Source organism: Rhinolophus hipposideros, assembly GCF_964194185.1.
Source record: "Rhinolophus hipposideros genome assembly, chromosome: 18".
In the NCBI taxonomy this organism is placed as follows: Eukaryota; Metazoa; Chordata; class Mammalia; order Chiroptera; family Rhinolophidae; genus Rhinolophus; species Rhinolophus hipposideros.
In genome coordinates, this window is record NC_138064.1 from 23,804,016 (window position 1) to 23,831,875 (window position 27,860).

Below are 27,860 nucleotides of genomic sequence, written 5' to 3' on the forward strand. Positions count from 1 at the left end.
AGGTTCATGAATATAGTTGCTAGTGATAAACCAGTGGCAAAGTATCTTGTACTATGTGTGACTATTGGAAAATATGTCTATAAAATTATAGTTTGCTTAACTATATAACATAGTGAACTTTGAAGTTGAAAATATTCAGGTCCTTGATACTAACTTTCTGAGTCTGTTTCCTTGTCCATAAAAATAGGAGTAATAATAGAATCTATTCACTGCTTAATTGTGAGGATTACAGTATAGAATATACATAACATACTTAGCACAGTTCCTGGAGCACAGTAACATTTATATAGTGTTTCCATTATATGCAACAAACATATTACTCAAATGTCTGATATCTATCATCTTCCCATTTACGGATAATAGAGCATATCACTGACTATAAAGATTATAAGGAGAGATTGGAAGCTTTAAGGAGGAGTTTGACATAAAACATCTACTTATGAGAGAGAAACATACAGAAAGTGAGAAAAGCATCTGGAACAGAAAGAAGCTGTTGGGTTGCATCCCAAATGCATTTACTGCATATATAATATATACTCGATATTGTGTCTGATCCTGTGGGAGAAACAGAAATGGTCAAGATGATGTTTGCTATCAAAGAATATCAAATTAATCTATTTTATAAAATGCTGACAAAAATGCTTCAACTCAGGGAAGTCTTAAGCCTTGACAATAATTAGTGGATTTCCTGACCCAGTTGGAAAATCTCAGTCCCTCGCTTTTACGTGTTGACTGAGTATTTCCTGGTCTTTTATATCTCACAGCACCAATACTGGTAGATTTGGGCCTTGATGATTAAAAAGAACAGAATTTGTGAGATAGTGTATATTTGAAATCCTTTCAACTTCTTGGTTATTTTACTATTTTTAGTTTTGTTTTAATTATATGGCTATACACTTATACTTTAATCTCATTTGACATTAAATTAGTAAAAAATATATTCCTGCTGAGAATCTTTCTGTAATATTCTATTTTGCAAATTATTATCACCCTACCCAAATCATCTTTTTATCTTACTAGTTTGCCGTAAAAAGAGGTATTTGATGAAATTTTGCTATTTTTACTATTCCAGTGTCCATACATCAACTATATAATGAGTTTCTATAACGTAAAAGACACTATGTTAAATGCTCTATGATGCGGTCGTGTTGGATCTTACAGTCTAGCAGAGAAGAAGAAGATAGACTTGAAAATCTGTGTGCACACATACCTGCATTAAAAGAACTCCCTTTTGAAATTTTCTTTAAAACTGAATGCACAAGTGATAATTAAGAGCTGACACTATTAATGTAAAAGATATATACATAGTTCAAGAAAGTTTCATTGGGTTTTATTTCTGAGGACAAAATAACGTTAGAGTATTTATATGTGAGCTTCAATAGCAGCTCACATCTGCCCCAGTAATACTGCTGAAAAATAGACAAAACAGTGTCATACTAGATTAAAATGCATGCCAACTGAAGTATAAAGCTTAGTTGGAGGCAGACTCTTCATTATAAGATGTACTGAAAATCATGATTAAAACGTTCTGCTCCCCAATAAATTTAATTAAAAAAATATATCATCATATAAAATCATATGGAAATATGTATGTATATTAGGTTTTAATTAAACATTATGGGGATTTTGTGTATAAAAAACCAAAAACATTCTGCTTAAAATTCTTCCAATCCATCATTTGCATTTTGTAATTATGTACGGAAATAACTTAGAGTAGCACTGTTTGTTTTTCTTGCTATTTACTATCTTTTACTCAAAAATAAATTTATAATTTTCTGTCTACTGAATCTTAATAATTGTCAGTCTCAGGTAAAGCTACAATGATGGATTATGTGCCTCTTATGTGGAAAAAAAAATTTGCCAAGAGTAATTTTTCAAATTTCAGATTTCACTCTTTCTCTATAAAGGAAGTTTCTCCACTGCAATTTTAGGGGTCTCTTAAGCAGCTTTCTGATATGTCAAGTAATGAACAATCAATGGCAGTACAAGCTATGCAAATGACATGAGACATTTAAAAAAAAAGCAATTTTTTTCTGAAGGTATTTCAATATCAAAAAGGTGTATTTAAAATCTCAGAAAGGTAGCTATGCTTCATATTAGTTTATATGCTTTAGTTCAGGGGACTTTACATTATTTTTTTATTTAATAATTATTAATAATGTACATTAGAAAGCAAAATTGAAATGATGAAAGAAAACCTCTGGCTAAGTTACATTATTGCCTACCTCATATGATCAGAGTTATTTTGCCCAGTAGCTAACATAGTGTTGTACACATAGTAGGCCCTCGATCAAAACTTGATAAATGAGTTAAAATCAATTCTTTGTTCCTGATTTGTGTTAGTTATATAATCTGTAATGGTTCAGTGATTCATTTCTGTCTTTTAAAGACCATTTATTAATGAACAGGACCTTATAGGACCATGATAACACTCCTTTTTATCTGACAACATAGTTCACGTTCAGTTTTCTAACAAACTTGTACACACAACTGATTAATAAATATTTTGAATCTTGTGATTTCCTGCTGCAAACCCTCCAATGACTGTTCCTCTCACTCAAACTTAAAGCCATAACTCTGTATTGATGGTCAGATAGTCTTCACAATCTGCCCCAGCCCACACACCACTGAAGGTCATGTCTTTGACCATATCTCTTACTACTCTAGTCCTCTTTCACTCCTGCTGTGGTCTGCTGCTCCTCCTCACTCGTTCCAACAGAAATTCCTCTAAAACAGGAGCATCTTTACACCTCAGGGTATTTGCACTACCTCTTGTGTTTATCTGGAATGCTCTTTCTCCAAATATGTGCAAAGCTCTCTCCCTCACCTCCTGTAAATCTTTATTCAGAGAACAGATTCTCATTTTCTGGTCCTCAGATTTAAAACAGCAAGAACCTCCCTCCCACATATATGAACCTTTGTCTTCTTTATTTTTCCTACAACACAGTACCATCAGACATTGTACATTTAACTGATTTATTTTTTTATTTTCTTATTTCCTTCATTAGAAGATAAGCCCCTGATGGAAAGATTTTTTGCATGTTTCAGTAACGTCTTTATCCCAACACCTGGAGCAAAACCCAGTGCCAAGTGGGTGTACAGTGAACATTTGCTGAATATGAGAAAATCTTCATCCCGAAACTGCCAAAATAAATTAGTGATAGAATGACGACATTTATTTTCATTCACTTTGAATCTACTTGGATGAGTACTGGTGTTATTTCTTTAGTATTAACAGGGATTTAAAAACAAAGGGTCCAGATGGTCAGATATCATAATGAAAGGCATATAGAAATGGGTTTTGAATTGGTGCCAATTTGGCAGGAACATCTGAGCAGCTTCATCAGCCTATATTCTTTACAGATTCTCTGTATCTCCCTAAATAGACAGTGGATGTTCCTTATTGGGGGGGGAAAGAAAGATAAATAAAAAGAAGTTTTCAAAAATTTAAACATTGTTTGGTGTGGGTGTCTCTGAGCTTACAGCCAATTCAATTAAGTGTGACCCAATTTTTTTCATTAGTGTTTCCACTGATATGCATATAAATGATCTCATTCTATTTAAAGGTCACGATCTTCAAAAAGTAATTCTAATGACAGTAAAAAATACAATTCCTAAATTTAGAAATGGTCTGCTAACTCATGAGATCAGGAAACTGTATAGATTGAGGACCTTATCTGTCCTTACAGAAATGTTTGATGTTTTGGACAGCATACAATTTTACGAGATTTGAAAATCTTTTACTAATAAGAAAAGAAGGAGATGGATTAACCAGGCAAAGCATTGTAGAATAATTCTTCAGTGCTTTGGACACACTGAAGCAGCTAATATTTTTGGTTTTAAGGAAGTTGGGTTTTGCAACATTGTAAGTTGTGTGTAATGACAGGAAATGTAAGAGAAAGGAAATTTGTTCCCATTAACCCTGTAAAGATTTTGAAGAAAGAAATTTACATCATCAGTAAAACTTCAGTAATAAATAGGATGACATCATCTAAGAGAAATCATCTTAGAATGAGGGCGTTTTTATTCCATTCTTTTGTCTGTAATAGCTTTTATTTTTTTAAAGTAGATAATCTGTTTTTAAATGCTTGCTTTCTGAGAGCAGTAATTTGCCAATATTACCTGATACAGAAAAATTACAGCAAAATGTCTAAGGTACAAAAACTTCAGGTTTAATTTGGGAAAATGCAGCAAATTTTCCAGTTTTCTGGAACAATAAAAAAAAGGCAAATTAAGATCATAGAAAGAAATCTATCTCACCACAAACCATTGCTTCCTTTTATTTATTTAATTTTATTTTAGTATTATGTGCCCAAGCATACATTAAGTACCTTTTATATTGATTTATATCAATTTGTTATTACATTTAAGAAACAAGCCTAAATGGTTGATTTTCATATGGAGAAAATTAAGGCCTAGAGCTGTCCGAGAATAAAACTAAGCTGTTGTTTGCTTGCTAAGCAAGGGAGAGCTGCAACACTTGAGAAAGTTCAGAAAGTTTTTCTGATAACTGAAAACAAGAACTAAGGGGTATTCCTTATTAAGAGGGGTGCCATGCATTGCTCACCATCATACAGCTTGAAGGTGCTGGAGCCCAGAGTTGATCCAGGTAATACAGTATGACTTCAAAACTCTGCTCTTAATATCTGTTACCAATACAGTGCTGACTACAAACAGCTTAGGGTGCAGAAGGAAGAGCCAATGTAAACAACCTTGCTTCTAACCACAAAGCCTTTGGATATATTCCTTACGCAAACTTCCTACAATGGTACAACACAATTAACTCCTGGTTTCCCATGGGTTGTGCATGTTGAGGGTTAGCTCTCCGAGTCGGTCACTCATACAACTGAAAGTGGACTACTCTTTCAATAGGCCACCTCAGAGGAACCATATTAGTAAGAATAGGAGCCCCTGCTCAAGAAACTGTTTCTGTGTACAGTGCTCAGGCTGTTGGCCTCATCTACATATTTTAAAATCTTGGCTTCCTTCATTGGGACAAATTGCTTTTTGAAAGTACTTATGTTATTTGAGGCTGTTCTTATATTTTTACATTATTTAAAGTTTTTTAGTTATGTGGTTCCACCTATTAGTTGTATTTACAATAATCTGTTATAGTGGTAATTTATTAAATATGGAAGAAAATGAAGTCTTTTTATTGCCACAAATGTAAATGCCTGAAGTGCCCTTCTGGGAATAAATAAGCAAAGCAGACTAAACTGAACTAAACTAAAAATGTCACACTAAGGTGTCGGCAGAGTCTTGGAACTGTTAATAAACAAAGTGCAGTTTTTGGCTTTGTTTTCTTATTGGCTTGAGATTATAGTAGATACAAAAGCATACATAGTTTGTATACTTAATTGGCATGTGATCTGATCAGTAAAATTTACTTTCTTTAATGATATCCCTGTGTATCATATTCCATTTCTGTTTTAGTCAAAATAATACAATAATGTAATTGGTCATTATCTACCACTTTACCCCAATATTATTACATAGGAAAAAGAGACATTTTCTGTCTAAAAGATCAGTTTAAAAGAATTGCTTTTATTCTCATCTGCCAGGAGTTTGAACAAAATTAAGAGCGTCAGTCTGCTAAATTTTATTGTTGCCCTATTTTTAGTTTTATCTCATTTACCTTAAACTGGATAAGGAAAAATAAACAAAAATGTTCTTTAAGGGCTTCTTACGTGACCTATTGTCCTTGCACTCTCTTGATCTGGGTAGATGTGGCTTTATTCCAGCTCCTTCTTTGTGGGTCTCCTTGTAGCTTCAAAGGGCCTACGGGATGGGACCCAGCACAACTTCACTGGCCTTCTCTCCATGGGGTCTACATCTAGTTCTGCTACATTGTCCCTACAGTTTTGGATAGTGTTGGCGAAGACTAATATAGTACCACTTACTTGCCTTTGCCTTCCGTTTCACAGGCAAGAGTCAGCTTCTGGCCCACTGTCTCCTCTTCTTGGAGAAAGCAAGTTCTCTGGGTAGCTCCTGTGAAATACTCTTATAAACGTGAAAATTGAAGGTGGCTTCCATTACCATTTCCCCAAGTGGACAGGGAGACCCTCCATGCAGCAGTGGTTCTCTCCAAAGAAATGTCTACTCTTTTATAGTGCTGTCTAGTGAGGTTGAAATAGGTTTCTTCGAAAGTCTGCATAGGAAGTTTTAGAATTTACTTTGGACTTTTATATCTATTGATCTTGGTGTTAGGGTGGAACTTTAATGTTATCCATTTTTCCCCAATTGTTGAAAACAATACTCGCCATTAAAGACAGGGAAAGGAGGTAAGAGAAATTTCTTTTTGTTGGAGTATTTATGACTCTGCATTGGCATGTTCACTTTAAGGGCCTGATTTAGTCATTACACAACTCTGTGGGATTGAGAATGTTATTCTCAATTAATAGAGGAAGAAACTAAGTTTCAAAGAGTAGGTTTTTAAAAATCATACAAATATTGTGGAAATGGAAATGTCTGATGTAATGCTCCTGCTTTTCCTGCTACACCATCACAGGTAAGACATGCATCTAGTCACCAATGTTAGCCTAGGACTGCCCAATCTGTTTCTCAAATAGTTACTTACATTTTGTAGACTTGGATATAAAAATGAGGTCATTTGTATTGCTAATAATTTTAAGTATAGCATAAAATCTTAACATTAGCTGAGTTTTAAAATATATATTTAATTTTTTTCAGACAATAGATTTTGAAGGTTTCAAGCTATTTATGAAGACATTCCTGGAAGCCGAGCTTCCCGATGATTTCACAGCACATCTTTTCATGTCATTTAGCAACAAGTTTCCTCATTCTAGTCCAATGGTAAAAAGCAAGCCTGCTCTCCTTTCAGGTGGTAAGTTTAATTATTTACTTTAAAAATTTATATACAGTAGAAACCTCAAAGTGAAAATCAGTGTAAGTTCTCTATAACAGAGAGATAATTTGCTTAAAATTCACCTTTGTTGCAGGATTTATAGTTTCATACTAAGGTTGTGCAAAGTATTTAAAATGTCTCCAAAATAATAAATGCTAAACATTAGAGAAAATAATGCCTTATCTTCATCAGTTGTCATTCATCGCCTGAGAAGTCTATGATTAGGTAATAATTTCAAGAGATATTTGAATCAAAGGTATATATGTGTATATATATATGTATATATGTATATATAAATGTAGTCACAAAGCAGTTATGTCTAGAAAGTATAATATTTAATATCAGTTGTGGAAATTACTAACATACTTTCACATTTTTGTATTTGTAAGTTCAGAAAAGAGTTGATTTTTCTCTTAGATACTTAATTAAATTTTTGTCACCATCGAGATGATTAATTTTTTCCATGTGTGTAGCTTTTTAAAGATGTCTAATATGTTAAAACCTGTTGCTAATTGTATCAATCACCATCCAATCAGAAAAACAACAGAAATCTCACAGTGTAAATCTAGAGAATGTGAAATAGGAAATTGGTTCAACAGTGTTGGAGAGTTGAAAAAAACGCAAAGTTGGATACTGAGGTAATGAGAGGCAGAAGCACGTGCTGCCCCCTAGGGTGGAGTAATCAAAACGCAGAAGCCTGAAGGAAGGAACTCTTTGAGCTGAGATGCAGAGTTCTGAAGGGAGGGCTTGTCTGGCAGATCTTGCCCTCAGGCTTCTGTGCAGGGGATACTTCCTGTCTGGCTTTGATAACTCAGGAGCTCAAGGAGGGACCTATAGCCCTGATGTCAGACCTCTCAGAAGTATCACGAGGGTATACCTTTCTTGGTGTGAAGATAAGCTGGATATTAGAGTTTATTGCTATTGGAACTCTGTGTTGTGAGGGTGAAATGCTGGAAAAATCTAATAAGAAGTGCAGGTAGACTAGCAGGACCCAGGCCCTTGTCTTTCCTTCCTTCTAATGTCTCTATAATACCCCCTGTGAATCTCACAGGTTTCTAGCTGGCGATGGAGAAATGTAGTCTACTGAAGCATTTCTCTAACTCCTTGATCTCAACAGTCTTTTGGTACCTTAAACATTATTGAGGGTCCCCAAGAGCTTTTGTTTATGTGGGTGATATCTATTGCTATTTACCATATTAAAAATGAGATATTCTAAGAATAACAATGAGCAACCCATTGCATGTTAACAAAAAAAAACATATCTTTATGAAAGTGACGATTTAAAAATATACTGAGAAGAATGGCATACATTTACTTTGTTACAGTGTAATGTCTGACTTCATAGAAGACAGCTGAATAGCCAACCATACTTGCATCTGTGTTTCCATATCATGTATCATATAGCCTCTTGGAAACACCACCGTATACTCATGAGAGAATGAGGGCGAAAAAAGCAAATGCTATCTCAGAATCGTCATTGAAAGTGTTTTGATCTTACCATCTGCTGCGAAGGGCCTGGGAAATCCGAGCTAAGCCAGAGACTTCCAGCCTTAGCATCACAAAGTAGATTTATCGAAGTGTGGGTAAAGACATGAGAAGTTTAATAACTGGTGCATGGATTACTAAAAATTTAAAAACCTATCATTAAGACAGAGGTGGTTCAGCCACAAAGAAAACCTGGGCCATCAGATGAAGCGTCCACACTATTAACCCTCATGCTGTACTTCTTTACCTTCTGTTAATGAAATAACATGTTTCCTAGAACAATCACATGTTGGTCTATGCTTTTGAAAATCAAGTGTAGATCTTCCACATGATATATTTTGATCCCTTCTAATTATACAGCAATTAATACATTTATCCTAACCTTTAACTACCCATAAAATATTTTTAGTTCCTAAAATAATCCCCCTAATGTCAGAATTGAGAGGGGTCACCACACTTGCTGGTTTTCTCTGAACGAGTTCCATTTGAGTTCCAATGAGGTCTGTCCTTCGAGTGTGGTGGCAGAGCTCACCAGTGTCCTGGGCTGGTCATTTTTAAATGGAAAAAAGTGATTACTTTGATCTAGAAATGAAAACTTCCCACTTTTCCATTTCATGCTTTCAGTGGATTGCACATACCTTAGACTGACTAAAATAAAAATGTTGTTCCTTATTTAATATTACGTGAAGAGTTACAGTCTTTGGGTTTTGAGAAAGGAGAAGGGGGAATATTTTTTGATATGTTGTCTGAGTAATTGTGTCAGACAGGAAAGAGAACATAAATTACTTAGGTAGTGTTGCCAGAAATTTGAATCTCACACCCTTTTTATCAAATAGCTTATAGCAAGTACTACATAGCAGATGCCAAATTTACAAGCAATAGAAATCAAATGAGGTTTCAAAATGGAAAAAAAAAATGAAAAGGGAATAATAGCTTGTACTTCATTTTGGGACAGTCACAGACCTGTTTGAAAGCAATTGCGACAACGGCTGGGCTGTGTAAACCTCATGCCGCAATAATAAACTGTGATTCCTTTTCAAAGCTTGCCTTCCATATTTTAAAACATAAGTGCAGTAAAAAAAATAGTTTTTATAGACTAAAATGGTTAAAATAATTATGAATGGGTATGAATGTTGTGTGTGTAGCTGTGTTTTGTTGAACTTGTAATACCTAATGATCCATCTGGCATTTTGTATAGTGGATGATTCGTTTTTGAAACATTTTGTTGCGATGCAAATGGTTCTTATCACCTCTTTATGTGTAAGATAATTACTTCTACTGTTCCCCTGTTGGACTTTTAGTTTTTGAAGGTATCCCTAAGGCATGGTATTTCCAGCTTTCTCATAACCTCCTGTGCTTCATTGCAAATACCATTTCCTTTATCCCTGACCTCTTGGCGAGTCCGGTGATCCACTTGTTATTTTATCTTCATCCCTAAAATCTATCACTTGAACTGCTCTGTTTACAGAACTGTTCAAGCATTGAAAACTTTTGTTTTTCTGCAAGTGGATCGTAAACCCTTAACTATGAATCACATATGATCTCATAGCTCAGTTCCTACAACTTGAACACTGAGCATGACCAGAGAGAAATTTCTTTAAAATGCAGATTGCTGCCACTGCAAGTTCCTAACACCCTGTATTAGCATGGCCTTAACACCTCTTCAGTTTTTTTTTTTTTTAAAGTCTATTGTAAAACGTGTTTATTCTTGATATTTTCTGCCAGATCCATTTGGTTAAACTTTTCAAACCTTTTTCAGTTTTCTCAAATCTTCCTCCTCATTCTCAACAATCATGTGACTTTTTTTTCCACATAATACAAACATGCTTCTATTATTTCCTACACAACCCAGAACTTTTTCTTCACCTCACAGAGAATATGTATTAGCTGTACTCCAAATGGAGATCTTCATCTGGATATCCCATAAGGAGTCAAACTAGATGTGTCTGAAAGTCACGTAATCATATTCTACCAAAACTTGCTTCCTATCTTCTCTCTTGGTAAATGGAATCCATGCATCTATCAATTTTCCAATTCTAAAATCTTGGACCCTTCCTACCCTCCACTGGGTCATGTTTAGTTAATTACAAAATGCCTTATGTTACTCATGACAACTTCTTCTCATTCTCCCACGGGCATTTTGATCCATGATTGCTTGTGTTATAGACCATCAATTAACATGGCTCCCAATAGGCCCTGACTTCGCATCTCTAAAATGTTCTTTCTAACACAGAAGTTTTATTATTTTCTCCTGGGTTTCCAAGGTTTAGGTCTTCACTATCACCTCATGGAGTGTTTTTTTTAAACTTTTATATTCCAAGAGAACTTAAATCCTTGATATTTAAAGCCAATTAAAGCAGAGTTTCTTTGGTGAAGGGGGGTGCAGGGGACATGAGCACAGAGAGTCCTAGTCACTCTGCATTTCCCCCTCCATTTCAGACACTCCTTCTGAAATACCCTTAATGAGACCACAGGGCCTGGGAAGTGCCATTAAGATGATAAAAGCTGAGTTCCACAGCATTAAGCTCAATGCCATGCAGCTTACAGAGTCTGCCTGTAGTTCAAAATTCTCTATGTCTCATTGCTCCATGTACTCCAGACCCTTTTCATATCCAACTCTTGTCTGTGACTTTAAAATGCTCTGGTTACTCAGAATTCTGTACTTTCCTGCATGATTTTTCCTCTGCCCTTATCTCATGGCAAAATCTGACTTCTTCAAGCCTCAGGTAATGCTTCACTCTAATTCAATAGTATGGGCTGTGATCTGTGCTAGGGATGCAGTGATTGATAAGATGAATGTGCAACTGGTCAGCAACCATGGGACCCTTGTAAAAGTCACACCATCTAGCTCTGGTTCATCCTTGGCCCCCCCCAACCCCGCACCCAGTCCCAACTCCCCCATATGCCAACTCAGCACAAACTCCTGGAATGAGCTACCTTTAGCTAAATTATCTTTGTTTTTGTGTAGGATAACAATTGATAGTAGTTATTAATAAACTACTGTATCTAAGAATATAGTAATTAAAAGAGAATATAATATGATTTATTAACTGGTACAGACACCCATACTATATATTCCTATCGGGCTCCACGATGTCCAAAACATTGACTCCATAATAGTAGTAAATGTATTTCATTAATCATGGGTAGGTGTAAGAAAGTTTTATTATTTTTTATTAGTTGCTTTATAAGGCAAAAAGAGAAAAGATTTTCCTAGCACCCTTTAACTCAGATCATGCAGCAAATTGACCTGTTTTCCCCTTTAATTATCCATTTCATTAATTCATTACTTCATGCATCCATCCATCCATTTTTTAATACACGTTATGTGCCAAGCATTCTGTAGGAAAGCTGAGGATCCTTTAGAGCTAAGCAAAAGACAGACAATTAGGTGATCAAGTATATTACAATAAAATAAATGCAATGATCTACTTATCAGGATCATGTGACTGAGATTTTAACTGTAAATTGAAATTATCCAGGTTAAGTAGAGGTAAGGGAAGATACAGTTTGGGACAAAATAGAAAGGGAGTTCCAAGAAGAGAAAGTAACATGTACATTTCTTTTCACCTATAAACAACATGTCCCATCAAAGGACAATACACAAAATGTAAGACATTCAGTAGTTACTCATTCAAAAATATGTATTTATACTTATAATGTACCACACCCTATGCAAAGTGCTAGGGATACATCAGTGAGCAAAATGGAACTCTCCTCACCCCATAGATATTTACAATCTGTAGGGAGAAAAAGACTAATAAGTAAGTAACAACGTATAGCATGCCAGATGATATTCGTGCTATTGGGGAAAATGAATCATACAGACAGCACAGGTTGAAGCTCAGGATGACTAGGAATCCTGGGCTTCTCATGACTGAGTTAAACTGAGATAAGGGTCATAAGAAAATCATATTTGATGGTCCCAGAACAGATGTATTGGACCTTAGAAGTGTTGGACGTAGCCTGGAGGTGGGTTTGCAGGAGTAGTCCTGGCAGGATGAGAGTCTTGATGGCCTTAGAAGGTTGGAGGAAGGTAGAATTACGGAGATCACTGAGAGATCTTAGTCTATGCCTTGGCTCAGTTGGGCTGAAGTAGATCAAATTACTGGAGGCAAATGGCTGGAAAAGATGGAAGAGAGGTAGCCAAGTCCATGTGGTAAAGAGTTTTGTCTGTCATGCTAAGTTTTGAATTTTATCCAGAAGAAATTGGAAAGCCATTATAAGGTTTTTGAGCCAGAAAATAATCACACTGCCAGTGGTGTGGAGGCTATCATGAAGGGGATTGAGGCTGAAGGTATATAAAAGAATCCAGAAGATATTTAGGATCGAAAAAAAATAACTGTCTCTGAAAAAGTTAAGTTACTTTTTCTTTGGCCCCTTCTCACTGCCTATCCCATGTTGCGATGGTTAATTGATTTGTGCTGTTAAGCTATAATATTATTAGTGGAATACAACTTTTCTCATGCTTTCTATGTAATCAGAGAATCACAACACAAGTACATTTTTAGGTAGAAAGGGAGAAACAATTCCTTTTTGTCCATAAGGAAGTTAATCAAATTAAGAACAGAAAGCTGCACAATGAAAATGAAGTACTTGAACCTTTGGGAAAACATTCTTTTGCCAAGTGACTTTACTGAATGTTCTTGCCAAAAGACACACTTCATTAATTGTGCTGAGAAGAAACTATACAGGACTCTTATCAGGACTATCTTGAGGATATTAAAAGTGTGTGTGTGTGTGTGTGTGTGTGTGTGTGTGTGTGTGTGTGTACACTCTTTACTGTAGGTAGCTTTATAGGTCTTTTGTGTCTAATAAGCTACTTCAGTTTCCAGAATGCTAAAACAGGCAGACAATTTCCTGAGAAACACAAACTGAACAGAGTAAAGGCTTAAGTGACTATGAAATAGGGAGATTCTTGGCACATAGTAGGCATTTCAAATATATTTGTACATTTATTAATGTTGATTCACATTTACTGTATAATAATGATTCTATACAGTCTGTGCAGCTTACATATCTACATACAAATGCTCTTGAAATAAAGATTAAATAGTTTCCATCCACTGGCAAATTAGCATTTATTTATATCAACCATTACATTTCTTATGCCTCCATAGTACCAAATCCACATTTCTAATTATTATTATCAGTAGTAGTAATCCACACATTATTTTACTCCAATAAATCTTCTATTGTGAAAACCCTTCACTGAAACCAGAGATAACCCCATAACTTTAAGTACCCATTCATGATAAAATTCCTGTCAGTTAAGGAAAAGTTTCCCTATTATCTCCCCTTTCAGTATTAAATGGGTTTGAATACATTGGACTTAATTATACAGGTTTCTTATTCTTTCTGAATATTCTAAATAAAATGTTGGTGTTCAAATTTTCCATCTTTACTATTAGATGTATTCACCCAAAATAAAGGGATTTTTGTAGAATAATAAAGGGGTGTTTTAAAATAATTACATATTACATGATAGTGTTATCATCTTAAGATTATTGCACTGTCATGTTCACAAATATTTTTTTACCATTTTTGATATGCTAATAAAGAAAAATATGGCATTCAGTACCTTGCAAAGTTCTAATGAAATCATAACATTATTTAATATGTGATACGATCTAAAAATGCCTAGTAATAGCCAGAAAATATTCAGTGGTATTGAGCATTTGCTTTGATCCACTAGAATGAAAGCCTTGTAAAAATGGGACTTTTCACCCTGCTTTGTTCAATGTTTTTTCCCTAATGCCTAGAACCTGATTTTACATGACTAACAATTAAAGGTCCTTAATATTTATCTGGCTTTATATTTATAAAGGGCATGCTAGTTTCATACTCATTAGAAAAAAACAGATAAGCAAAAAGAAAATCATTCATAATCCATATCTCTGTAAGAAAATGCTGGTAAAATTTTGGTAAACATGTATGCATGTAAGTGTATATTTACACATGCAGGCACACATGTACACACGCTTCTCATAAACATGTATTATAATGGATGGTCAATAAATGGGCTGAATGTAAGATGAACATTTGGAGCTTGCAGACATGGCTAGGATATGTAATTTCCTTCCAAAGGTTTATGAAATAATCAATGTATGCACTCTTAAGAGCCTTGGAAACTAGACTCCTAAAACAAAAGGTCATTTATTGAGAGGCAGGAGACAGATTTCTTCTGATTTATTTTCTTCTCTCTTACCCCATGGAATTATCCTCAAAGCATGAAATCACAATTCAGACTGCCTTTTGAATTGTCGCTGCATTACTTGTCTTTGTCTCTGTTTGGCCAAATGTAAATGGAGATAAGTGCATCTATCTTACTTGGTATTGTAGGACTCAAAAACATAGTGTATTAGGTGCATTATAAATTTTCCATGCATGCCAGCTATTACCATTATCCATTAAACAGGTTGTTTTCCAGAGTTTTAGCTTGCAGACATAGGATAATGGTCAGATTTAATGTAGGGTTTTTTTGTTTGTTTGTTTTGGTATTTGTTTTCCTAAGATGTCATGTATTCTGAAAGAGTACAGTAAAATTTAAGCAGTATTATTGGTATTTCTTTATAATGTGACAAAAATAGAAATTTTGGTATCATGACCTAATGTGTTTCCTTCCCCCCATACTTAGGTATATTTAAAGAACTGAGAGTAATTCAACCAACTTTTCAATTCTGTACCTGCAGACATTACATAGCTTGCATTGTCCAACATGGTAGCCACTCATCCAGTGCAGCTATTTTATTTAAATTAGTTGACAAATAAGACAAGAATTCCTCATTCACATCAGCCTCATTTCATGTCCTCAACAGAAATGTGGTTTATACTAGTATATGGACAGAGCATACATATGTATGACATTTCTATCAGTGCAAAATGCTGTATTAGATACGACTGATGTGGACAGATCTTGTTTTAACCGCTTTTGAAAAGAGCCTATAGCCTGAAATTAGATGACCTGTCTTTAGCCCTTGATTCCTCAGATTATTATGTGACCATCAACAGTTTACTTTGCTCTCTGATTTTTCACCCTCTTGTCTATAAAATAAACTTATAGAGTCAAATAAGACCATTGTGTTTAAGTGTTGTTGACACACAGCCAGAGTGTTGTTGTTCTTTCCTCACAGAAGTGGCCTTAGAATATTTCCCCCAAAGACCTGTGCTTGAAACCCTGTTCCTTGTAATTGTTTGTTTGAGTTTTTGCCAATGTTCAAACATGAAATTCAGAGTATGTTCTTAGAGGAACTTGGCTGACCTTGGTTTCTTGTCAGTGACAGAATCCTACTGCCTATCCTGACTTATGAGGAATCACCATCTATTTTATATTCCTTGTTGATTGGCACCCCAGTCTATCTCATTTTGTTGCCAGTTTGTAAGCATAAAAAGATAATTCTAATCCTATCTTAAGACAAACATAGTTGGAAGGGTAAAAATCATGAAATATATGATAATGCTAAACAATTGCTTTTGCTCTTGATTATCTATGCTACTCATCATAACTATTAAAATGGATATGAGAAGTAGGATTATACTATGTGACAAATTGCTTCATAAGCCTCAAAAATTTCTGCATATTGAACCAGTATTAACAAAAATTGAAAAGCCAGATTGCCAGTGATTTATTGCCTTAGAAGTTTAGACATGCATTGCATGTTATTAGTTTTGAATATTTCATTTGAATAGATGAAGGGAAACTGGAGATAATGCTAATGTTTTCAGAATCTGAAATGCAAGTGTTTGAAAATAAAACTGGCAGAGGCAGTAATTGACATGTACCCCAAGCTTATTTGCTAATAATTGAACCTTGAGACTAGAATTAAAAGTAGCTATTAGAACAAAACGTTCAGGTTATTCTTTCCAGAAATGGAGTATCTAGATTTTAGTAAAATGAAAATTATGTGCTTGGAGAATACGATAACAGTAGGCAATGTTCAAGTTGATAAGTGTAACTATTTTTGTAGTTAAAACTTTGAAGAGAATGTTTATATATATGAATTTATATATATATATATATATATGTATGTATATTTAATATGTGTGTGTGTGTAGTATGCCAAAAATCATCATAAAAACAGAAAATTGCTCTCAAAGTACAAGATAATTTTCCTAATAAAATTAATATTCTATAACTACAATGCTTATTTTTCACTTAGTATCTTGTTGTGCACTGTTACATGTATATGTATACATGTATAGCTATACATGGGTATGTGGAGATAAAAGGTGTGTATGCAGACACTTCACTTTTGTGAAGATATATTTAAAGAAGATGACCTCAGGAAACTCAGAGAACCTGCAGAATGCGTGTCAATCAAGTACATGACAGAGCTAAATATTGGCCCCTTGAGTCCAAAGAAACACCTTTTGTTTTGCCTAGCTTCATGTTCATCTTTAGTTCTCAAGAGAGTTTCACCAATGATTGGATGGGTTAAAATAGACTTTGTTGATGTGAAGTGGAATTTTGAGCCTCTTCACCGGAGGTTATTGCAGCTAAAGAGGAATGGAGGATCCGATTTACCATCTCACTGAGGAGCTATAGTCAAGAAACCAGGCTTGCAACTTTTTGTTTTCCATTTACATTGTTTTCTGGGTGTTTCGGATAACCACTAGCATAATCTGTCTTAAAGGAAAAGTACTTGACTTTAGGGCAATGGACTGTCATAGAGGGAGATAAGTAGTATGAAAGACCTTTAGCCAGGGTTAGGGAAAGGAAAATAAATTATAAATGGTAGAGTAGAATATCCATCTCTAGACAGATTGAGTCTCAGGGTCTGCTTTCAGAAAATAAAATGAAAATATAAAGAAGCATTTTCACCACAAAAGAAAAGTGGGCTGATCTCTAGGAGGGAGAGGAGTATGAACAAACCTGTGAGCTTTTTCATCAATTCAACACCTCAAGATTTAGGAAAGCCCAGCTCTACAAATTTTTTTGTTATAAAGTAATTGTGAAAAAGGTCTTTGACATTGCTTCTTTTTCTTTAATGCACTCTATAATTCATTGCAAAAAAAAGTGTATGTTTTACCTCAAATTTGGCTGTAATTGGAGTTGGCGAAGAGTTAAATAGTTCCTCAATGTGTGTTGTCATGTATGCCCATGATTTATTTTTTTTGTAAACTTTAAATCCTTTTGAATGCAAAATTATGACACAATTAAACACATAATACAGCTTTTAGTTTACAACATGTCATGAACAGCAAATGGGAAGGGAAGTATTTATTCATTTTGTCAAACAAAAAGTATTTTAGGACACTAATATGTTTTTTCAGAAAGGTTGCGGCTAAATATAAATTATATGTGTATGTTCGTGTTCAATATATACATATACATACATATATACATATACAATATATACAATACATACAGGAAAGGCAAACAAAATCATGTGGTCCTCACATTCTCTAACTGTTTATATTCAGTATTGTGAAAGCTGCTAGTGAAAGACCATGCACCTTAGTTTTTATGAATACAAACGAATGATCAAAAGTATTCCAAATAAGTGCGAATGTATAATAAGCTTGGCATTCTTTCAAATAAATGTCACAGCATATTCTTTTCATTCTTTCTTATTTCGTTCTGAGTTTTTGTGTAAAAGATTAAAAACGAGCTGATTAAATCATTCCAGTACCATAAGAGGGAAGCACAGAGAAGATTATTTCATCAGGCAGGATGAGTTAGGTCATGGTTTACCCAACCATAACTCAAGGGCTCTGTTCTCCACGTCTGGAAGTTATGGTCATGTCAAGGGTCACCACCAAAATGACTTTTATTATAAGTTGAATCTGCTTATTCTTATAGACTATGTTTTAGTTGGTGAGTTAGAAAATTTTTTTTTTTTAAAGCTTAAGATTGTTTTAAATTCTGCCTTTTTTTGGTTTTAAAAATAACTATATTAGTTTGTATTAGATATGTATTAGTGATGCTTCTGTTAAGAAAGAAAATCAGTTTATTATATTTTTTCAATAACTATAAATAGAAGTAGAATTAACGTGAAGCATAGAGATGTTTTTGAAATAAATAAGACTTTGGTAAAGAAAATGAAGGAAGGATGTGAAGTAGTGTTTTTCAAACTGTGGGTAGGAACATATTAGTCTGTAGTGAATTCAATTTAGAGGGTCTTTGACAGAATTTTGAGAATGAAATGGAATAGTAAAGAGAATCAGTTAACATAGAAAAGAAAATGTTAGGACAGTTATGATACTTAGTGTGTGCAAAAGGATCAGGCTGTATTAAGATGTATATTATTTTTCTTCTTCTTACTATTGGCCTTGAACCAACGATAGTCTGTAAACTATTAGTATGGAATAAAGAGGATGGATTTGCTCGCTATGAAACTCTGGGAAATTAATCTCTATAAGCCTGTTTCTCATCTATAAAATGGGAGTAACACAATCTACCTCACAGGGTTAATGTGAGAATTAAGAGAGATGACACATTTTAAAGCTCCTAGCTTGGTTCCTGCCATGTATTTGCCATTCCACAAATGGTTCCTTGTATTAGTAGTGACAGTGTAAATGATAAAACTAACTTATGATTTTTCATAACGCATTAAATTATATGCTGGTTATCTTGAGATGGCTGCAGGAGATGACAGATGTTCATCAAAGGAAGTAGAATAGAGGACAAGATATGATCAAGTAGAGGTACACTAAGGAATTACAGGCTTGTATACACCAGTAGAACTGTATTTGGTTGGGATTATTCCCTCTATTCTATTAACTCCTGGTTGATTAGGAACACAGTAGCCATTCAACCCATTAGCCATCTCATCCAAACACTTCTTTTGTTTCCAGATGTACCTCAAAGGTTATTTGGATTTACGTTCAGGTCTTATTGGGTACATGTGATCTGGTTGCAGAGACATCTCTATAAGATGAAAATAACGTTTAATGGGAATAAGTTTCAGTTTGATTATCATTGGCCAGATAATCTGCAAGCATCAGCTGTTGGGAACAGGCCTTAAAGTTCTCTAGCCTTGTCTTAGCCACTGTGAATGGGTTTCAGAAATTAATATGAACCATACTCAAACCAAACTACAGTCGTGCCTTCTTACCTCTCTAATTAAATGTCTGTCATGTTTATCCAGATTTTTGTTTATGTTCTTTCTCTCTCTTACTCATGGGCAAATCCTTTGATGGCCAAAAGGATGTCTTGTTCATGGTGCTGGCAAATGTTTGACACAAATACGTGTTTCTATGAATGAATGATTCCTGATTATCAGCCTATAAATCATATTGTGACAGACTTACATTTCTTCTTTAGCTTTTTTTATTATTATTAGTTTCAGGAGTACAGAACAATGTAATAGACATTTATACCCCTCACAAAGTGATACCCCCCCCGCCCCCAATGTACTACCCCTCTGACATCGTATATAGCCGTTACAGTTCCAACTGACTCTATTCCTTATGCTGTATTCCACATCCTGTGGGGGGAAATATATATATACATACATACACATACACACACACACACACACATATATATATAATTGACATTCAATACTATTCAGCTTCAGGTTCAGATGTTCAGCACAGTGGTCAGACATCTACACTGTCCCTGAAGTGGTCTCCCTAATAAGACAAGTTTCCATTGGATACTCTACAAAATCTTTACAACATTATCCATTATATTCCCGCAAATGTCTTTCGTATCCATGTAGCCATCTTGGGGTTAGCAATTGTGCTTTCTAATCCCCTCACCTTCTCCTTCATAATGAGGCCAATTTTATGTATCTTCCCAGCTGTATAGCTGTCACTGCTTAAAACAGAAAAAGCTAGAATTGAAAATGTTTCCTGATTCATTCAAATCTGTCTACATCTCACCCTAGACAATAGCATCCAGACATTACTGTCTTCCAGTGGGTGACCAGAGTATTCTCAGTGTCCCCAAATCCCCCCAAATTCTCCATGGTTTACAGCAGTCATAGGATATGTCTGACTGCTACAGTGGAGTTTCAGAGAGTTTCGTTATCCTATGCCTGGAAATATATAGCTCTCTACGTGATCTATGCTTTAAATTCTCTATTTCTTTGTTTTTGTGTGTGTGTGTGTGTGAGAGAGAGCTGTGGATATTTTGAAGAATGTAAAAACAACATTTCTTTTCCAGGTCTGAGAATGAATAAAGGTGCCATCACCCCTCCCCGTACTTCGCCTTCAAATACGTGTTCCCCCGAAGTCATCCATCTGAAGGACATTGTCTGTTACCTGTCTCTCCTTGAAAGAGGAAGACCTGAGGATAAACTCGAATGTATGTAGTTCTTCATTTAGTTTACTTATTACCATTGAAACTTAAAATGACATCTACTATGGTTGTCTAGATTTTTGTTAAATAAAGTGACCTTGATTAATAATTAAAAAAAAAATTCATCCAATTGAGAACCAGACAATTAAAGGATATCAAGAATCTATCATTTACAGGTTCTTTGTCAAGTTGCATGTATAACCAAGTATTTCTTGAGCATATTTCTCTGTCAAAGGACTATTTTTTTTAAATGTTGGTCAGTTTAGTAACAAGATGATATTGGAAAGTATCCTTTGCATTGTTTAAAAAAAAGAAAGAAAGAAAAAACAACAACATTCATTTCTAGTATATGAGGAGATCTTCCCTTTAGGCAGCAAGAGGCTTCACTGTCCACATGCAGCTTGAGCCTACCTCCCTTGGAAATCTTTCTTGAAACCTTCAGCCCTAACACTTTCTTTGCCTGGAACAAATGATTTCTCAAGTACTAACCATGAAAGTCTCATTTATAGAAGATGTCTTGGATAGTTTCAATAATTAAACAATAGCTCTGTTTGTTTCTTCTGCAATACAGCAAGTATTTCAGATAGACAGTTTCTGTCTAGTTGCAAGGATATCCGGTGCTCTCTTTAAGAAAATATAGTGACTGGGCTCTCTCTGGTGGCAGACTGTACTCATTGCAATGCAAGGAAAATACTTTTTCAAACATTTACTCTAAGTCTGATCATTTGTTTAGTAATCTATTCTGTCTCCAAAGCTCTTGCTAAATACAGAGCTGGTGGTGTGTTCCATAATCTGATTAACTTAATTACACTGGATATTATTAAAATGAATTGAAAATTCTTGCTACTGAAATGATAGTGGAGATAATGAATCCTAAATTTGGCATTTCTAAAGCAAATATAGAACATTGTGACATTTCAGAATTATGATTAGGAAGTATGTTTATTTAAATTTAATAGTAACTTGTTGATAATATTTATCTTACTAATAAAAAAGTTACTATAATATGCTTGAATCACACCTGCTTTTGAGTAGGCTATATTAACATTATTCTTTAAATAAATATTTATTATTCCTAAATGTTGAATATTTGCATTTCAAGATTTATTTGTATTCCTAAGAACCTACAGAAGTCTCTCATTCCAAAATAAATATTAATGTTCAGTGAATTTCTATTGAAGTGACAGCCAGAGAGAAAGTTTGCTCAGGTGTTATCAGGACTATATTTGTGATGATTTTAAAAATATAAAGGCAAATATTTTTTTCCAGGTCTGAGACTGAATAAAGGCACTGTCACCCCTCCCCGATATGGTCTTTGTGTTGCAGTTTAATTCTTTTTGTAGGCCAACTGGAAGGATTTTGTTTTTAAGTTAGAATTCCTAAGAGACCTGCTTTTAGGTTCTCAATTTGAGCCTATGTATTAACAGTTTTCGTCCACAATTGCAGGCAGAAGGTTGACACACAAATCTTCACAACCACTTGATGAATGAGTCAAACGTGACCTTCCACTTTGCTCTCTTAGGTGTTATCAACTCGCTTCGCTCTGTTCTTTTTTGAATTTTCCATCTCTCTTTCAAGCTTACACCAGATTCATGTGTATTGTCCTTTTTTTTCCTTAACTATTTCTTCAGACTCTTCTCATAGGCAGACTTGTAATGGCATGGTATTATTACTGTGATTTTCCCCAGACTCTTCAAAGTAAATGCCGTTCAATTTCAGAAGCACATTGAAATATACCTATATTCCAAGTATGCTCTAGTTCTCTTCTCAACTGTCCTCTAATTTGAAGGACCTTAAGCTGGCCCTTAGTAATCTGGAACTTGTATTTGTTTGTTTGTTTATTTGTTTTTAAATGCCAATGCCTGGCCTTTTCTGACATCAATTAAGTCAGAATTCATTCTCCTCACCCACTTCTTGGGCAATATACAGTACTATAGATTTTCCCCTTCTACAATTGCATATTTACGAATTCCTAACATTCATGTATTCTTTCATAGTTATAGATTTAAACTTTTTTTGAATAAGACTTTAAAGAAATTTTATTTAATATATACTTGTTAATTTAATATATACTTATTTCCAAAGCAATTATGACTTATTAAACACAATATAAGCTAGAGGAACGAAAAGAAGAAAAATAATTATAATTAATACAGAAATCGATATGTCCATAACCCTAGGATAATTAACTTTGTATGTGAATACTGAATTTGGATTTTGATTTCCCTAATTGACACCTCCTATCTGAGTGACATGGGCATATTTAAAACAAACAAACAAAAAAAATCCTCTTCACACGTCTGTTTTCCCATTTGTAAAATTGGGATCATTCCAATGTCTATGTCATATGATGGCTATCAGGGTTGAATGAACCAATATTTGCTCACGTAAATTCCTTCGTATTTGTTAGTTTATGTGTTTGTGAAGTGAAATAAAAGTTAAGAATCCTGTCCCTTAACCACTTCACTTCTTCCTGAATTTGCCTGCTGCTCATAGGCCTCCTCTCCCTTCAAATATAGACTGACACTATAGTCCATGATGCCAATCATTCTTTCACACTTCATTTCAGGCACTCAATTGATTTGCTTATATACTGAAGTGGTAGAGATTTACTGAAATAAAAATATAAGTCTATGGATCAACCCCAGCTGGGCTTCAGTATGTCTCTGGTCATCAGCTTCTAGTTAAAAGTTATTCTAGATGCGATGTTTCTTCACAGTTTGACCCCAACGTACCTTGCCAGTCTTGCATTCGGCTTGACATGTACACAAACAATGTCCCAGTCACATGGATCTACTTTCAATCATCTGACAAACCCCGAACTTTCTCAACTTCGTGCCTTTGCTTATAATATGCATTTGCTGGGGGTGTTCATCCCAATGTATATTAAAGGTACACTTGAGGCCTAGCTCATATCATGGATCTTCTTGCCATGTCCAAATCAGATTGATTTTGCTCTGCCTCCTCGTACCCTTGCATGGGCACCTACCACTTGTGTGAGTGTGAGTGTGTGTGTTTGTATGGCTGTTTCCACAGATAGATGCTCAATAAATGATAGTTAAATGGAATTGTACTGAAGGTAATGGGTACTTGAGGACAGTAATTGAATTATTTAAAGCATGAAATAATACTATTAGATTGGTGGAAAACTAATTGCAGTTGAAGAGATTAAAAGTAATTGCAAAAACCGCAATTACTTTTGCATTAACCCAATAATTTCATTTATACTGTGACTTTAAAAAGCATGATATTCACATTTGGATTAGTGTTTATGAATTATTAATGACTTAACTAGAATAATATTTAAGTTAGCTTACATTCAACTCACTGAAAACATATCACTAAAGAGAAATTAGTAGGAAAATAACCAGACAATAGATCATTGATGTGCAGATAATGAAGACTAACCTGTATGTTACTTACTGCTATGTACAGTATTAATCTCAGAATCACTGAAATTTAATGTGAAGAGACCCTAAAGATCATGTAGTCAACCTCACTATAGTGTCAATTAAAAAGCTTAAGCCCAGAAAGACTGGTTATTAATTATACTATCAGTATATCTATTTGTGACTAAAACTCACAATTTCTGACTTGCTGTATAAGTGCTCTTTTTATTTGGAAAACATCCTCTCATTGTTTTTTATTGTTTCTCTTGTGAAAAAAGGAGAAAATAATACTGTATTATGTTAGGTGTTACAAACTCCAAGCAGCTAATATTTCCACCTCTGCCCTGAATATTTATTAAGTAGGTATTGAAATATATAAAATGGTAAAAAAAATAATATTGTGAATTAAAGAAATTCCAGCTTAAATGCCTTTTAAAATATACATTTTCTGATGTTCAATAACAAATTCAATATTTATGTTTTTATATCAATAACATATTATGCAAGATATGAAAACACCAAGGGTATATGTAATAAGATGTTCAAGGAGAAAATATAAAAACAAAAAACTTGCAAATCTTGGAAGAGAAAAAAGAATTACCTTTATATTGCATAATATGCCTTTGCTGTGATCTTTTAACCATATTCATGTGTGGGCACATAATTGTTTCTATATAAAGTGTAATTGCATGAGCATAAAAATAGGAAAAATGTGGGTTAAGCTAGCTTGTAACTTTGTAACAGGTGCCCACCTTTGGAAGCTATCCTGTTGACAGAATGATTTTAATTTTGGGCTTAAATTATTTTTGCACCTAAATATTTATATCATTATTATGTTGGTTTAAAAAATAAAATCTATTTGCTTAATAGTAACTTGACCGTGGGGCCTAACTTTACTTTTAAAGTTTAAGAAAAAATAGTCTTATTATAACATTTGAAGATAGGTGTTAATTTTATCAATATTATTCAGATACAGTTTTTTTTGCATTTTTAAAAGATTTTTATTAAAAATATAGTTAGCATATGTTATATTAGTTTCAGGTGTACACAGTAGTTACTCAACATTTACATACCTAAAGAATTGGTCACCATGGTAAGTCCAGCAACCATCTGATACTGTGCCATTCTATCACATTACATTGACTTCTTATACATTACATTCCAATGACTTACTTGTTTTATACCTGGAAATTTGGGCCACTTACTGCCCTTCACTTTCCCTCCTCATTTAAATTATTCAATTAAAGTTGACAATAAATACTGTTTTATATTAATGTCAGGTGTACAACATATGGTTTGACATTTGTATACATACATCTAACACCATACATAGTTATTATGATATTATTGACTATATTCCTTATTCTATACCTTATATCCCCATGACTACTTTGTAACAACCAATATTTACTTCCTAATCCCTTCCCCTTTTTCACCCACCCCCGCAATACCCCTCCCATCTTGCAGCCATCAAAATGTTCTCTGTATCTATTAGTTTGTTTTGTTTGTTTATTTAGTTCTTCAGATTCCACACATAAGTGAAATCACATTACATCTTTCTTTCTCTGTCTGACATACTCTACTCAATACAATATGCAACAAGTCAATCCATGCTGCTGCAGATGGCAAGAACCCATTCCCTTCCATGACCGAGCAATATTCCATTGTATATTTATATACCACTTTATCCATTCACCCATTGATAAACATCCAGGCTGCCTCCACATCTTGGCCATTGTAAACAATGCTGCAATCAACATATGGGTGCATATGTCCCCTTGAAGTGTTTTGGGTTTCTTCGGGTAAATACCAGGAAGTGGGATTACTGGATCCCCTCTTTGTCTTTTGTTACCGCTTTTGTTTTAAAGTCTATTTTGTCTGATATAAGTATGCTACCCCAGCCCTTTAGTTGTTTTTGTTGTTGTTTTCTTCCATTAAATAACTTTTTCCATCCCTTTACTTTCAGTCTGTATGTCTTTCAATCAGAGTATCTTGTGGCAGCATATGTAACAGTTTTGTTTTCTTATTCAGTCATTCACCCTAGGTTTTGATTGAAGCAGTTAATCCACTTTCATTGAGAGCAATTGTTGATAGATATGTAGTTATTGTCATTTTATTATTCACAGTTTGATCTTTTTTTTCTTTTTTTCTTTTCCCATCTTAAAGAAGTCCCTTTAACATTCCTTGTTAATACTGGTTTTGTGGTGATGAACTCCTTTAGCTTTTTCTTGTCTGGGAAACTATCTGTCTTTCGATTTTAAATCATAGCTTTGCTGAGTAGAGTACTCTGTTTTAGTCCTTGGTTTTTTTTTTTTTTTTTTTTTTAATCACTTTGAATATTTGGGCCAATCCCTTCTGGCCTGAAAAGTTTCTGTTGAGAAAGCAGCTGACAGCCTTATAGGAGCTCCATTTTGTGGCACTAACTGTTTTCCTCTTTCTGTTTTTAGGATTCTCTCTTAGCCTTTAAGCTTTACTGTTTTAATTATAATGTGTCTTGGGGTGGGCCTGTTTTGTTTCATCTTTCTGGGAGTCTCTTCACTACTGGGTTTGTATGTCTATTTCCTTCACCAAGTTAGGAAAGGTTTCAGTCACTATTTCTTCAAATAGATTCTCAACCCCTTGCTTTCTCTCTTCTTCTGGTACCCCAATGATGCAAATGTTTTTATGCTTGATGTTGTCCCTGAGATCTCTTAAACTATCCTAATTTTTTTTTGTTTCTTTTCTTTTCTTTTTTTTTTTTTTTTTACCTTGCTGTTCCGATTGGGTGTTTTTTACTACCTTCCTAAATCACTTTTTTCTAAATCACTTTTTCAATCCTTTGCTTAATCTAGTCTGCTGGTGATTCCTCCTAATGAATTCTTCATTTCAGTTTCTGGATTCTTTTCTTCTGACTGGTTCTTTTTCACAGTTTCTGTGTCATTTTTTATGCTTGCTATGTCTTTGTTAAAGTTCTCCCTCAGTTCCTTGAGCATCCTTATAACCATTGTTTTGAACTGTCTCTGGTAGCTTGCTTTCTTTCATTTTGTTTAGTTCTTTTTCTGGAGTTTTTGCCTGTTCTTTCATTTGGGAAGTATCTCTTTGTTTTCACATTTTGGCTGCCTCTCTATGTTTGCTTCTATGTACTATGTAGGGCTGCTATTTCTCCCAGTCTTGCCTGGTGTCAAGATTCATTAGAGATGATGAAGGGGACTTATACTCTTCATATTCAATGTATAGACTCACATAATTACTCTGTCCTTGGTATAGTAAACCCTACTGTCAGAATTCCTAAGTACCTTTAGTTCAGAATTCCTGTGGTTGGACTGATTTAGAGCTCAAAGGTCCAATCTTCTACTTGGGTGGAGAGCTGGCATACTCTCAGGTGCAAGGTATGAGGGCTAGTATTTGAAGGTCTAATTTTTTTTCATGATGAGTTTTCAAACTCATCAGCCTTTCTGTACACATCTTTGCCTCCTTTCACTACCAGCTTAAGTTTATATTTCTCAATTTCTGTTAGTCACCGTGTATATTTGAGCTTCTAAAATTTGGTTATTCTTTTCTCCTAACATTTTCTTTGTGCTTGTGGATTAATGCTTATGTCATCCCTGACTGTTACTATTGTGGCACTTCAATGGAAAGCCAAGATAAGTATGTGTGTTCAATACTTCATATTTTACATGACCCCACTACAATTTTAAATTAGGAAAGCTACTTATCTCTAAAAATTTAAATCCTAGAATTTCTCTCTCTTATCCAGCAACAAATAAAACTTTTATTCTTGATTTAGACTGGGGAGCCTTAGAGTAAATGATACATAGGGCTCAATATATGTTTGCTATTTTTATTATTGCTATTATTATTATTAAAGTTCTCCAATTTTCTTCCTTGATAAATT

General features: G+C 34.4%; 1 protein-coding gene across 7 annotated transcripts in view; it reads left to right on the forward strand.

Annotated features, from left to right (window-relative positions):
- Positions 1-27,860, forward strand: part of DGKB (diacylglycerol kinase beta) — a 416,933-nt gene that overhangs the window by 198,764 nt on the left and 190,309 nt on the right. For all 7 annotated transcript variants that reach the window (XM_081080246.1, XM_081080244.1, XM_081080245.1 and 4 more), the window contains 2 exons: positions 6,691-6,844; positions 20,463-20,603. In XM_081080246.1, coding sequence (XP_080936372.1) covers positions 6,691-6,844; positions 20,463-20,603 — 295 coding nt within the window. The remainder of the gene's footprint in view (positions 1-6,690; positions 6,845-20,462; positions 20,604-27,860) is intronic.